Raw genomic sequence first — 15,435 nt, forward strand, 5'->3', positions numbered from 1 at the left:
CTTTCTTTCCTTCAGCCATGCCCTATTTTCTAGGCTGCTACATTACCGCTTAATAATACTGTGGATCTTAATCTTTGCACAAAGTCTCTTGTGTGCCAATTTGTCAAAAATATTTGAAGTTGAAATATACCACATCACTTGTTCCATGTACCCTTTACAAACCTGTATTGACTATCCCCAATTACCATACCTTGCTAAGTGATTACTAAGGTTGTGGACTCTAGCAATGTTTCTATTATCACCATGAGACTAACAGGTCTATATTTACTTGGTTTAACAGGGGTGTAGCATTTGCCATACTTCAATCCTTTGATGCAATTCCTGTTTTTAAAAACTTCTGGAAAATTCTGGTTAGCATGTCTGCTATTTCCTCTCTAGCCTCATTTGGTATTTGTTAGCTTGATAACTTATCAATTTTTATTCCCATTAACCATTTTAATACAGCTTTGTTAATATATTAGCTGTTCTTCCAGATTTTTGTCTGGTACTCCTGCAGTCCTCGCCCTCCTTTGTAAATAGAGGCAAGCTACTTAAGTATCTCTCCCATTCTTTCATTCTCTGTTATGAGATGATCTTCTTCATTTGAAGGGTCATTGACCCGAAACGTTAACTCTGCTTCCTCTCCACAGATGTTGCCTGACCTGCTGTTTCTGTTTTTATTCTTCATCCCTTAGTGGCCCCACCCCTTTTACTAGCCACTTGGTTTTACTGTGCTTATAAAAGCTTATGAATTGTCCAATATTATATTCCTTTTGCTTCTCTTCATGCGTTCTTCTGTATTACTGGTTTTAATTTAATGTTACTCCTTTTTAAATTTTACTTTGGGCCAAATCTCCTTTTTCATGCGTGGAACAATCCCTTTATTTCTGATCAGGATGTTTTTAGTTTGTACCCTTTCCATCTTGTACTTTAAATTACCACTGCTGCTATCTTTTCCATCAATGAATTTGTCTTTGGTTCCCTTTTTAATTCTAAATCTTGCTCTTTTCCAGTCCAACACATTTTTTGGTTTTTTTTCTTCACCAGTTCCAACTGTAAGCTTCATTATAATTACTGGCTGCTAAATGTTCTAATACCTTGAAGTTGCTTACTTGCCTTAATTCATTACGCAAAGTTACATGTTTCCATTGGAGTTGTAACTTACTGACTCGGGAAAGAGCCTTGTCTGCATTCTGTAGTTAAAGCAAGTATTTAGTTATCAGCAGAAGTAAATGAGATGCTTTTGATTATTTGTACAGATAATATATTTTTTTTAAATACTGATGTATAGGTTTCATCATAAAGTACATATTCATAGATATTGATGTTCATGGGGCAAAAAACATGAATAGATTTGCATTTTGGAATTGGTCCATTTTGTAGAAAAACCTCAATATCCATTTCTTGCATCTTCAGTTGTCCAAATATAACAAACTGGAGGATGAAGTCACTGCACTAAGGTGCACAAATGAAAACTTGATAAGGGAGAAAGAAACATTGAGTGATGAAGTGAGCCAGTGCATTGACAAGGTATGAAATATTTAAAAGCAAAATACTGCGGATACTGGAAATCTGAAATAAAACAGAAAATGCTGGAAATACTCATCAGAAGTACAGGCAGCATCTGTGGAGACAGAAACAGAATTAACGTTTCAGGTCGATGACCTGAATTTCCAGCATTTTCTGTTTTTATTATATGAAATATTTACAGTCGGAAGTATTTAAGTTAGATTCAGAATGCCAGTTAGTGTCCACTTACTGTCTTTTACCACAGGAACAGTTGTTTTAGAACTTAATACATCTATAACTGCTTGCATTCAGATTTCCAAAATGAACATTATGGAGATGCAGGCAGAAAATTTGAGACAAGAATGGCAGACTTCGCTACAAGAAGTCCAAAAGTTAACTACCCAGCTGACCACATCACAAGAAAAGGTATTGCAGATGAATTGGGAGAGGATACAAGGAAAATGTAATTTAAGTTGTACTGCACCACCGCTTTAAATCCTTCACAATGGGCCCAAGTTTCCACATGATTTGCGCCTGATTTTTTAGGAGCAACTGGTGGAGAATGGACTATCTTAGAAATCGCAATTCTCCACATTTTTTTTTCTGCAGTTCTAGTCAGGTAGAACAGTTCTACTTTGGAACAGAATTTTTTCTTCAAAAGGGGGCGTGTCCGGCCACTGACTCCTGATTTGAAAGTTTCCACAGTGAAAACGTACTCCAAACTAAAGTAGAATGGAGCAAGTGAAGATTTTTGTAGAACTGAAAAAACCTGTTCTACACATTAAAAAATCAGGCGCAGGTTACAAATTAGGCGTCCGGAACGAGGTGGGGGGGGGGAAGGGAACTCATTAAATTCTACAATCAATCCTTATTTATACTTCTACAAATATTATACAAATAAATCCAACCTGAATAAACATTTATAAGCAAAGAAAAGATTAAATAAACCATCTTCCTACCTGTGTGAAAGTGCTTCAGCCAGGGAGAATTCTGCAGCCGTTCGTGCCGCTGAGCGGGAGGGAGCAGAAAGCGGTTTGTTGTTGTGGAGGGGAGGGAGGGGAAGGAGACAGCCGTTTGTTGCCGCGGAGGGGAGGGAGGGGAAGGAGACAGTGAGAAGGGTAGCCTCAGTGCTGATGGCAATGTGATTTTATTGAAAAATGTTCAAAAATTAAACAGCTACAAAGAACTACAAAAATGGCCGAGTGCCAATGTTTTTTTTCACACTGAGCATGCGCGAACGCTCCAACGCGCACGCGCAGCGTTGCTGGCAGGAAAAAAACTAATTTAAATAGTACCCGCCCCCTCCCACTTACAAAATCGGCGCGAGTGTAGGCTCCGCCCCCCTGGGCGCCGCGCCAAACAGACAAGGAGCTGCAAAGCGCTCGAGAATAGTGCGTTTTTTTTCTGGCGCCGTTTTAGGCGCGAAAAACGGGCGCCCGTTTTTTATCCTGTGGAAACTTGGGCCCTTTGTGTGCTGTTCCACAACCAAAATAACAGGCAGGGGACTTGCTTTTCATTTATCTCCCTCAGCGGCTCGAGGGACAGCTACTACATGCTGCATAAGAGCTGACTCATCTTTCTCCACAAACCCATGGGGAAATATCTTGCTTTCACTCAGTACCTGCCCATTACAGTGTGGCAAAGGTTTGGGAGAACAGCTTTGTGCCAGTTCGTAACGTGCTACTGGACCACCCATGGGAAATTGCACTTAAAGGAATTAGTTTTGTTGTGTATTCATAAGAGCAAGATGAAAACTTCAAGTCAGGAACAAATGTAACATCAACTGTTAAGAAGCATGCCTTATATCATTGATGTACAGATTGTTGCAGGTTATAATCATATTCTAAAAAATGTGATTTTATTTGCTGAATTTTACAGTTTCAATTTTGTCACAGTAGATGTTTTATATTTTTAGATACAGAGTCTGGAGGACAGTTTACAAAGTATCAACCTCCAGACAGCAAAATTGAAATCAGACTTCCGTGTAGCTCAACAGGAAAAGGAGGCATTGAAACAGGAAGTGATGTTGTTGCACAAACAGCTACAAACCACCAAAGACAAGGTATAACTCCATTTAAATGCTGCCTGAATCCTTTCAGCCTGTAACAGTTTTAAACCAAAATTGATATATATACGTAATGAATAATTGTGTGCATGTGCATGTAGTGCATATGTCAGTGCATTTGGCCCATCGTAAATGTACATTAATGGCATTCAGTTATTCCTCCCCCACCACACCCCTCACCCCCCACCCCCACTTCTCAACCCAAGTGCTGACACCTGCCGGTTTCATGGTACCAGGTACTAACAGATATTCAGCTAAATGTATCTTCTTCATTACTGAACCTATACAATAAATGCATCAGTGGGAGCATCACAACCAGGTCCAATCCTATCCTCCCCCAATGTCGACACAAGCTCATATTCCACCAAAGACACTCCATAAATCCATTCTCCTCTCACTTCTCTTTCCAAGGTTGAGACACCTCAGGCTGCTATCATGTGCATTTCAGCAATGGGTTATCATGGTGAAAAAGGAGGGGAAAGGAATACAAAATTACTTGCCCCTGCCTCTTTCAAAACAGTCAAAAAGCAAAACATTTCTGATTAGTTACATAAGTCTATGTCTCCTTTCTGTGACTTTCAGAACCAGGTGCTAGAGCTGACTTTGCATTCTGCAAATTTTCAGCACCAGCAGAAAAAGTTCTACCAGGATGACCTGGTTCGGCTGGTGGAGGATGAACAGAAATTACTACGGCAGGAAAATGAGAGGGTGCAGAAAGAGAGACAGCACACAAAAGGAGAGCTACAGCAGGCCAGGGAGAAGGTAACTGAGAAAATAACACAACCTTCTGAACCTTGATTGGCTTCACAGAGAAAATTGGGCTGGCTTTCAACATGTACTTCCTTTTGGCAATGCACAATTACATTGAAGAGGGTTTTGGAAGTATCTGCAGCCCACTTCATCCTGCTGCGTTGGTTGAAAGGCACAGAAGAACAGCAGACAAGGAGAACTAATAAAGCTGTTTAAAAATGTTATATACATGCATACATTACTGTACAATCCACCTCACCCTGTACTACTACTATCAAGGTAGAGCAAGCTGGTTGATTTGGTAGATGTATTCCTTTCAATTTGCACCACTCTCCTCTTTTCCGTCTTTCGGATGAGACAGTAAACCGAGGCCCTGTCTGCTCTCTCAGCTGGACATAAAAGATCCCATGGCACTATTTCGAAGAGGAAGAGCAGGTAAGTTCCCACCGGTGTCCTGGCCAATATTTATTCCTCAACCAACATTACTAAAACCAATTATCAGGTCATTATCACATTGCTGTTTGTGGGAGCTTGCTGTGCACAAATTGGCTGCTACATTTCCTACATTATAACAATGACTACACATCAAAAAGTACTTCATTGCTGTAAAGCACTTTGGAAAAGGAGTCTTTCATTTTTCTTTCTTTCCTGAAAACACAACTGGTTCCACAGACACTGGTCACTCTTTGATGCCTTGCATAACTAGCTATCATACAGTTTGAATCTTATGTAAGTGTTGGCAGGCTGCCTGATTGCAGAGGGCTAACGTACTATCCCCTAACACGTTGAATTTAAAATCCCCCTCTCCATCCTCATCTTTACATTTCTCCATCCCCTCACCTCCTACCCTATCTTCACGATCTCGTTCAGCCTTCTGTCATCTCCTGTATCTGGCCTTTTGTGCAACCCCACTCTCTTTGGCTCACCATTGGTGGGAAGGCCTTAAGTAATCCTGGCCCTACTTTCTGGGATTCCCTCTATAAAGCCTTCCTCCTCTCCAATTTACTTTCCACCTTTGAAAAACCTTACCTCTTTTTTTCATCCAAGCTGTAAAGTCCTGTCCCCTCAGTACAGATTCACACGAGGCATGTAGTGAAGTCAAGGTCACTCTGGACCTGCACCTTTATTTCACAGCTCTGGAATGCTGCACTTACCTGAGACCTGTCCTTATATACCTGTCTTTTTCAAGTGCACCCCTGGTGGTAAGGTATGCTGGTGGTCACAGGTCATATCTTATTACAGTCATGTATAGCATGTTAGGATACAGTTATATATAATAATGTAAGATACATGACATCACCCTCCCCCAAGGTCTTATTGTCTTTATAGGTTCAGTCTCTCAGGTGGTCTACGCTCTCGCATGGAGCGTCTGAGTTGTGGTTCAGTTGTTTGCCTTGGTGTCTGTTTTTCTTTGGGTGTGGTTGCTGGTATCTCGCCTGGGCTGTCTGTTTCGATTGGTGTGATTGTTGTTGACTCGCCTGGGCTATCTGTTGGGATTGCCCTTTCCTCAGGTTGTTCCCTCTGTCTGTCCACCAGGTGTGGTGCAAGTTCCACATTGTAGTCTGCCTCTGGTTCCACAGTGCTGTTGGTAAATCTGCTTTTGATTTGGTCTACATGCCTCCGGCAGGTTTTGCCATTGTCCATTTGTACTACCAGTAGCCTGTTTCCTTCCTTGCCCGTTACTGTCCCTGCAAGCTATTTGGGACCCCTGCCATAGTTTAGTACAAACACTTTGTCCCCTATCTCATTCCATCTCCCCCTTGAATTTCTGTCATGGTACTCAGTCAGCTTACGGCGCTTTGCCTCAACGATTTCGTCCATGTCTGGGAGGATTAATGAGAGCCTTGTTTTTAAAGTCCTTTTCATCAACAGTTGCGCGGGGGGGATCCCAGTCAATGAGTGCGGACGAGATCTGTATGCCAGCAGCAGTCGCGACAGGCGACCTTGCAGCGTGGAACCTTGGATTTTAAGCATGCCTTGTTTAATGATTTGCACTGCTCTCTCCGCCTGGCCGTTGGAGGCCGGCTTGAACGGTGTGGTCTTGACGTGATTTATGCCGTGGTCAATTATAAAGTCTTGGAATTCTGCGCTGGTGAAGCACGGACCATTGTCACTGACCAATATGTCAGGGATTCCGTGCGTTGCAAACATGGTTGCGAGGCTCTCTACAGTGGTGGAGGTTGTGCTCGACTTTAAAATGGTGCATTCGATCCACTTTGAAAATGCATCTACAACTACGAGGAACATTTTGCCCATGAATGGGTCTGCATAGTCTATGTGCACCCGCGACCACGGTTTGGTAGGCCAGGGCCAGGGGCTCAGTGGAGCCTCCCTGGGGGCATTGCTGAGTTGGGCACAAATGGTGCATCTTCGGACGCAGACTCCAAGTCCGCGTCAATTCCAGGCCACCAGACGTGGGATCTGGCTATGGCCTTCATGAGAACGATCCCCGGGTGCTCGTGGTGGAGCTCCCGGACAAATGCCTCTCTGCCTCGCAGAGGCATGACTAGTCGGCTGCCCCACATCAGGCAGCCTGCTTGTAGTGATAGCTCATGCATGCATGCGCCTGTGAAAGGGTTTTAATTCCTCGAGGCAGGCATCGCGAGCCTCTGCCCAGTCACCGGTTAGGACACATCTTTTTACTAAGGATAACATGGGGTCGCTGGCCGTCCAGGCTCTGATTTGGCGAGCCATCATGGGCGAACCTGTGGACTCAAAGGCATTGATTGCCATGACTATCTCACAGTCCTGTTCATCAGACCCTTCCGTGGTCGCCAGGGGTAGCCTGCTGAGCGCGTCGGCACAGTTGTCTGTGCCTGGTCTGTGCCTTATGGTATAGTCGTAGGACACCAGCATGAGTGCCCACCGTTGAATTCGCGCCGAGGCGTTGCCGTTTATTGCCTTGCTCTCGGATAGGAGGGACGTGAGGGGTTTGTGGTCGGTTTCTAATGCGAACTTGGCCCCGAAAAGGTATTGGTGCATCTTTTTGACACCATACACGCACGCGAGCACCTCCTTCTCTACCATTCCGTACCCGCGCTCTGCCCGTGAAAGTGACCTGGAGGCATAAGCTATGGGTTGTAATTTGCCAGCACTATTGACATGTTGCAAAACGCACCCGACCCCATACGCTGACGCATCGCATGTGAGAACTAGCTTTTTACCTGGATCAAAGAAAGTCAAAACACTGTTGGAACACAGAAGGTTGCGTGCCTTATTGAAGGCGCGTTCCTGGGCGTCCCCCCAAAACCAATCGCGCCCCTTCCTGAGTAGCATGTGGAGAGGCTCCAGCAGCGTGCTTAAGTTCTGCATAAAGTTCCCAAAGTAATTGAGTAGCCCGAGAAAGGCTCGCAGTTCTGAGACATTCCGGGGCCTGGGTGCCAGGCGAATTGCTTCTGTTTTGGACTCTGTTGGGCGGATTCCATCAGCGGCAATCCTGCTGCCCAAAAATTCAACCTCTGGTGCGAGAAACAGGCACTTGGATTTCTTGACTCGTAGGCCTACCCGATCCAACCGCTTTAGTACTTCCTCCAAATTACGGAGATGGGAGACGGTGTCCCTGCCCGTGATAAGTATGTCGTCTTGAAATACAAGCATCCCCGGGATGGACTTGAGTAGACTCTCCATGTTGCGCTGGAATATGGCAGCTGCCGACCTGATGCCGAATGGGCATCGATTGTACATGAAAAGGCCTCGATGTGTGTTGATGGTGGTGAGTAGCTTGGATTCCTCAGTCAATTCTTGCGTCATATATGCAGATGTGAGGTCTAATTTTGAGAAAAGTTTACCTCCAGCCAGTGTGGCAAATAAGTCCTCCGTCCTGGCCAGCGGGTATTGGTCCTGTAGGGAGACTCTGTTTATGGTAGATTTGTAGTCCCCACAGATTCGTACGGATCCATCAGGCTTCATGACTGGGACGATGGGACTTGCCCAGTCGCTAAATTCCACAGGTGATATAATGCCTTCCCGCAGAAGCCTGTCTAGTTCGTGTTCAATCTTTTCCCTCATCACATAGGGTACAGCTCTGGCCTTGTGATGGACCGGTCTAGCATCCTGTGTGATGTAGATTTTGACTTTGGCCCCTTTGAAAGTGCCCACACCTGGCTGAAAGAGATGTTCAAATCGCTTTATAACTGTTGAGCAGGAGGTCCGTTCCTCTAATGACATGGCATGGACATCATCCCATTTCCAGTTTAGTTTTGCCAGCCAGCTTCTCCCCAGCAGTGCTGGGGGGTCTCCGGAGACAATCCACAGGGGAAGTTGGTTCACTGTCCCTTTGTGTGTGACAGAGAGCATGGCGCTGCCGAGGACTGGTATGATTTCTTTGATATAGGTCCTTAGTTTGGTGTCGACCCTTGTGAGTTTTGGTCTGTCTCTTTTATGCGGCCACAGTTGTTCAAATTGTTGAGCGCCCATGAGAGATTGACTCGCTCCCGTATCCAACTCCATGTTGACAGATATCCCGTTGAGTAGGACCCTCATCATTATAGGAGGCGTCCTGTTGTAGGAGCAGCGGCCATTGATCGTGTTGACCCGCTGTATATCGGTGTCCTGGGTACTGTCCCCACCATCTTCTGGTCCGCTTTCCGACCCATCCGATTCGTATACCAACCGAGCTGCCGTTTTTTTGCACATGCGGGCCAAATGCCCTGTATATTCACAATTTCTGCAAACAGCCTGCTGAAATCGACATCCCCTTGACGAGTGCCCACCCCCACACCTCCAGCACAGACCTGTTCCATTGTTCAAAGTGTTCCCAAATAATGAGCTGCATCTGGCTGATCTCTCTTGAGCTTCTCTCAGTTTGTCGTTGATTGCTCGCATTGTGGGTTGATGAGATGTGAACGGCCGTTCCTGTGGCCCTTGATGGCTTCGGCCTGCTGTCGAGAGCCTGTTCTCCCAGTTTTGCCTGTGTGTGGGGGTGGCAGCTTGTTTAGTGCTGTGAACTTTCTATTCTGATATTTTGTTAGTTGTTGTATCTGCATTGTAAATCAACCTCATTTCTTCTTCCCCTACCAAGAATGTCTGTGCAACCAGTGCTGCTGCCTCTAAGGTCAGGTTCTTGGTCTCTATGAGCTTTCGGAATATGCCTGCGTGGCCTATTCCTTCAATGAAAAAGTCAGTTCATCGGAGAACTCACATAAACTAGCCAACCTCCGAAGTTCCGCCATGAAGTCGGGTATGCTCTGGCCCACACAGCGTCTGTAGTTGTAGAACCTGTGTCTGGCCATGTGTCAACTGCTCGCTGGCTTCAGGGGGTCTCTTACCAGTGTGCTCAATTCTTCAAACGACTTGCTTGCTGGTTTCTCGGGTGCCAACAGATCCTTCATTAAAGCGTATGTTTTCGAGCCACAGCTGGTCAAGAGATGGGCTCTTCTCTTGTCTGCCTTATCGTCGCCTAACCAGTCTTTGGTTACAAAGCTTTGCTGGAGTCTTTCTATAAAGTCCTCCCAATTGTCTCCCGCATTGTACTTTTCATCTGATCCGTTGTTCGCCATTCTGTGGATTCTGTAATCCCGTAACTCGTTGCCACTGTAAAGTCCTGTCCCCTCAGTACAGATTCACACGAGGCATGTAGTGAAGTCAAGGTCACTCTGGACCTGCACCTTTATTTCACAGCTCTGAAATGCTGCACTTGCCTGAGACCTCTCCTTATATACTTCTTTCTTGCAAGTGCATCCCCGGTGGCAACGTATGCTGGTGGTTACAGGTCATATCTTATTAGTCATGTATAGCATGTTAGGATACAGTTATATATAATAATGTAAGATATATGACACAAGCCTTTGGTCATCTTTCTCAATTCTCCTAACATGGGTCAGCATCATTTATTTATCTCTTTTATCTATTTTAATCCCCTCTTCCCCTTGGAGTGCAGTGAAGCATTTTCTTGTGTTTTATTCAGTACCTATAATTCGTCATAGGCAGTCCCTTGAACGAGGATGACGTGCTTCCACAAGAGTTCGCAGATGTTTCAATGAAAGACCCGATGTTCCAGTCCTGAACTCCAGTTGAGGGAGTGAAAGATGCCTGTGCGTGGATTTTTTTAACGTGTGATGACTGTTGCACATCAGCCACCACACGGGCTTGACCGAGCTAGACCGTTATCCAGTGGCAAGGGTTAACCAGGGTGACTGGAGACCTGCTCTGCTGCACGGACCTAGTGCGCACACATATGGAGTGTGGGCAGGTCCTTGCTGCTTCTGGGCCCCATACCCTCATTCGTCGCACCTCCGCCATGATCTCTCACCGCTCCTCCGCCACAAACATTCGCCACACCTCTGCTACGATCCCTCACCGCACCTCCGCCACAAAAACACTCGCCGCACCTCCGCCACGATCTCTCACTGTTCCTCCGCCACAAACATTCGCTGAACCTCCGCCACGATCACCCACCAAATCTCAGCCACGATCCCTCATCGCTCCTCCGCCCCGATCAACCGTCGCAAGTCTGCCACAACCTTCCCACTTCTCTGCTGTACCAGGGCCCTGCCGATGTTCCTGCCCATGCTCCAAACGGCCTGGGTCCCGATGATGTCACCCACCTCGAAGCCGTCGCACATTTGTGTCAGCTGCAGTGGCACGCTCCAGCTCTTTTTGAAGCCCCGACCTGCGGAGATGTTCTCATACAGGTCGGGGTGGCCCTCGATGTCCTAGGACCAAAAAGAGCTGGAGCACCTATAATTAAAGATATTATGGCAGTCATTTATTAAAAGGGAACTATGAAAAATTTGTCATGAGCTTGGGCTCTACAGTGTTGTGAACTGAAGGCCCTATTTTGCCGCTAGAAAGCTGTGAGCAGTTCATATAATATCTCACCAATACCAGTTTTAAGCAATGGTTCAAATGTAACAAGAATATCCCACCGCTGCCAAAATTTGTTAACGGCACGGACTCGACGAGCCGAATAGCCTCCTTCTGTGCTGTAACCATGTAAGAATAAATCAGTAACAAATTGGGCCTTGGTTGAAATTTACATATGGTAAGATTGCATGTTTCTGCACCTGATTGCAATTTTTTTTTCTCTTTTTCACAGATCAAACATCTGGAATCTGCAATTTTAACACTCAAACACCAGAAACACTATACCAAGTCTACCACGCTGAAAGCTGCTGAACAGGAAAAACTCTGTCTGAAAAGGGAATATGATCAGATTCAGAAAGAGCTCAGTACAAAGGTGGGTATAAGAAAAATGAGAAAATCAAAATCACTCTTTTACGAATCGATAAGACGGGAGAACAACAGTTTAGAATTGTATAGCATCTTTCAACAACAACTTGTATTTATATAGCGCCTTTAACTTGGTAAAACGTCCCAAGGTGCTTCACACGAGTATTATGACACAAAACATTTGACATTGACCCACATAAGGAGGAATTCCGGCAGCTAACCAAAAGCTTGGTCAAAGAGGTAGGTTTTAAGGAGCGTCTTGAAGGAGGAAAGAGAGGTGGACAAGTTTAGGCAGGGAATTCCAGAGCTTGGGGCCTAGGCAACAAGACACGGCCACCAATGGTTGAACGAATATAATAAGGGATGTTCAAGAGGGCAGAATTAAAAGATCGCAGACATCTCGGGGTGCCGGGTGTGGGGGGGGGGGGGGGGTTGAGGGGCTGAAGGAGATTACAAAGATAGGGAGGGACAAGGCCATGGAGGGATTTGAAAACAAGGATGAGAATTTTGAACTCGAGGCGTTGCTTAACCGGGAGCCAGTGTAGGTCAGTGAGCACAGGGGTGGTGGGTGAGCGAGACGTGGTGCGAGTTAGGACACGGGCAGCAGAGTTTTGGATCACCTCTAGTTTACATAGGATAGAATGTGGGAGGCCAGCCAGGACTGCGTTGGAATAGTCAAGTCTAGAGGGAACAAAGGCATGGATGAGGGCTTCAGCAGCGAAAGATCTGAGGCAAGGGCAGAGATGGGCGATGTTAAGGAGGTGGAAATAGACAATCTTAATTATGCTGCAGATATGTGGTCGAAAGCTCATTTCAGGGTCAAATATGATACCAAGGTTGCGAACAGTGTGGTTCAGCCTCAGACAGAAGTTGGGGACAGGGATGGAGTCAGTGGCTAGAGAATGGAGTTTGTGGTGGGGACCGAAAACAATGGCTTCAGTCTTCCCAATATTCAATTGGAGAAAATTTCTGCTCATCCAGAACTGGATGTTGGACAAGCAGTCTGACAATTTAAAGACCATGGCGGGATCAAAAGAAGTGGTAGTGAGGTAGAGCTGGGTGTCATCAGCATACAAGTGGAAACTGATGCTGTGTTTTCGGATGATGTCGCCAAGGGGCACCATATAAATTAGAAATAGGAGATGGCCAAGGATAGATCCTTGGGGGACATCAGAGGTAATGATGCGGGCGCGGGAAGAGAAGACATTGTAGGTGATTCTCTGGCTACGATTAGATAGACAAGAATGGAACCAAGCGAGTGCAGTCCCACTGTGATATATTCTTTACGACATCACTAACAACACACACTACAAGATGGCTCCAACACATCATGTGTTTTTTATTGCACCTGTATTTACATCAGCAGTTGCATTACCACAGTAGTCCACTAGATGGAGCTCTATATTACACTTCTCCATCCTTAATGAAGAAGTAATCATAACAAAATAATCAGCATACATAACTTGCATGGTTGTACACAACTTATTTTTCCATATTTACAAATGAAACTTAACCACTGGTTTTCTGTCTCAAAGAGGATACCTTCGCTCTCGAACAGAACTTTCGAAACATGGTATCGAAATTAGACTCATTCTAGGCTGATCCTGAGGAGAGTTTTCCTCCAAGGGATGCCTTTGATCTACATTTGAACTCTCTACAACTTTAGACTTGGACTCAGACTTAAATGCTGACTTTCTTTTGGACTTATTTCTAAAACATCTAATGTTCGGATTTGGTACTGATACTCTACTTGTAACAAGACTATCTGACTCATCAGAAATAATTGAATCATTCCAACTTTCAACTCCTTCCACATCTGTAGCTGAAATATGATCAATGTGAACAAGCCTAACCGTTCCATGATCAAAACATCTTGACAAAATATGTGCGAGGGCCAGATATCTTCACTACTCTTCCTGGTAACCACTTTAACCATTTATGATGATGGTTCTTCACTCTCACCTGATTCAATTTCACACTTCTCTCTCTTACTCTACCTCTATCGTGATTTTCTTTCTTCTTAATTGTTTCTCTTCTACTGATTGTGCCAAGTTTGGCTTTAACAATGAGAACCTGATTCGTGGCTGTCGTTTGAGAAACAATTCTGCTGGTATTCTACCAGTAGTTGTATGAGGAGTATTACGTTAAGTAATCAGAAAATTTGTCAAGTTGTGGTCCAATGATAACTGCCGTTTCTTTGGATTTGGATCCAACATTTGTTTGATGAGAGCACATTTTACAACTTGAACTGTGCGCTCTGCTGCACCATTTGAAGCAGGGTGGTACGGTGGAACTTTGATATGTTTCACGCCATTTCTGCTCATGAACTGTGCAAATTCTTCTGAACAAAATTGTGGCTCATTATCAGACAATTTCTTCTGGGAAGCCATACGAAGAAAACAATCTTCGCAAATTGTCTAGTGTTTTACCTGTTGTGATTTTCCGCAACGGAAACACCTCTATCCATTTTGAATAGTTATCAATCACAATGAACAATTGTTTGTCCATCTAGCTCAGCAAAATCTACATGTAATCTTTGCCACACCCTGGGAGGCCATTTCCATGGCTGTAATGGTACTCTATGGGCCCGAACTTGGTCAAAGCTAAGGCCCACCCATTTCTTTGCAGTCCCCGGGCGGAATGTACTTTTTTACCGCCCGCTGCCACTGAGGCCGGTCGGGAACGAGTTTCGCCGCGGTTGTGTCGGCAGCGGCAGGCAGCGGGCAGGAGCGGGTGTGAGAGGATGGTTGCAGAAGTGGGCGCTAGATGCCGGCCTCTTGACTCGGCAAACATTGGAGGTCGTGCACCGCGCATGCGTGAGACTTGGTTTTTTTTGTAGTTTCCTTTGGGCAATGACATCACTTTTGCAGCGATTGGGGCTGATAGCACAGCAGCGCATGCTCATAAAAGCTGTGCACTCACTTGTACCGGTCAGTTTTGGAGAGAGAGATACAAATTCATCATCAGCCATCCATCAAGGAAAGTAATAATGAGTGCCAACAAAGCTTTCAAGAAATCTGATGGAGCCAAGCCCAGAGCTCCCTGGTTTAATGATGACGAGCTGGAGGAGCCTATATATGAAGTGGAGCGCCGTTATAAAGACCTCACCCGGGATGGTCGTGGCAAGCCTCCACCACCCCAATATAGACGCATTTGGAGGGAGATTGGTGAGGCCGTGTCCTCAGTGGGCAACACTGTGCGGGATGGAGACCAGTGTCGGAAACAATGGAACAATGTGGTGGCATCAGTAAAAGTGAGTAAACATTTATTGGATCACTCCCGTGCAACTCCAAAAGCTTCTGTGCTAGTTGTGTCTGTGTGTGAGTGTGTGTGCTACATGAGCAAAAGAGGCAAAGGCTCCAACGTTTCTTTCTGCAGAAGAAAAGAACATTCAAGGCATCAAGCCTGAGTGCCACGGGAGGAGGCCTAGCAGATGTCATCGAGTTGAGCAGCCTAGAGGAGCGTGCCTTGGCATTGGTGGGTGACCACCGCCGTGCCACCACAAAGGGTGATGCAGATCCCATGCTAGAGCATGGTAAGCTTATACTAAACTCCGGTCTGCATTACGCTCATGGCATGAAAGGTCATACAATGTTAAGTAAGATACCTTTTAACACACAGTGTGTTGGCCATTAATGGTGTGCTCATGTAACAATGGAACTCGAAGTAAGAATGTGAAATGTTACGGCTCACATGTCAGCTGGACCAACCCCACCCCCCCAATTATACACTGAAATGTCTTCTACTTGCAATTGGTGATTCGGACAGCACCGAGCAATGCACCCCATCCACCTCTGGCACACACAGGCCGAGTGTGACACCAACGTCTCCCACCCCGACATTGTCACCAGCCAACACACCAGCTCCTTCCTCCTCCACACCCCCCCCCCCCCCGCCCCGCCCCCCCAAGATCACCCACCTCCACTACCCAGAGCCACGAAGAGCAGGAGGGAGAGTTGGGT

General features: G+C 45.6%; 1 protein-coding gene across 2 annotated transcripts in view; it reads left to right on the forward strand.

Moving 5' to 3' along the window:
* The window catches only part of nin (ninein (GSK3B interacting protein)), a 189,226-nt gene that overhangs the window by 153,131 nt on the left and 20,660 nt on the right, over positions 1–15,435 (forward strand). For both annotated transcript variants that reach the window (XM_070879230.1, XM_070879231.1), the window contains exons 21-25: positions 1,396–1,509; positions 1,801–1,914; positions 3,404–3,550; positions 4,136–4,315; positions 11,340–11,480. In XM_070879230.1, the coding sequence (XP_070735331.1) occupies positions 1,396–1,509; positions 1,801–1,914; positions 3,404–3,550; positions 4,136–4,315; positions 11,340–11,480 (696 nt within the window). The remainder of the gene's footprint in view (positions 1–1,395; positions 1,510–1,800; positions 1,915–3,403; positions 3,551–4,135; positions 4,316–11,339; positions 11,481–15,435) is intronic.

The sequence above is a fragment of the Pristiophorus japonicus genome, chromosome 4 (genome assembly GCF_044704955.1).
Source record: "Pristiophorus japonicus isolate sPriJap1 chromosome 4, sPriJap1.hap1, whole genome shotgun sequence".
Lineage (NCBI taxonomy): Eukaryota > Metazoa > Chordata > Chondrichthyes > Pristiophoridae > Pristiophorus > Pristiophorus japonicus.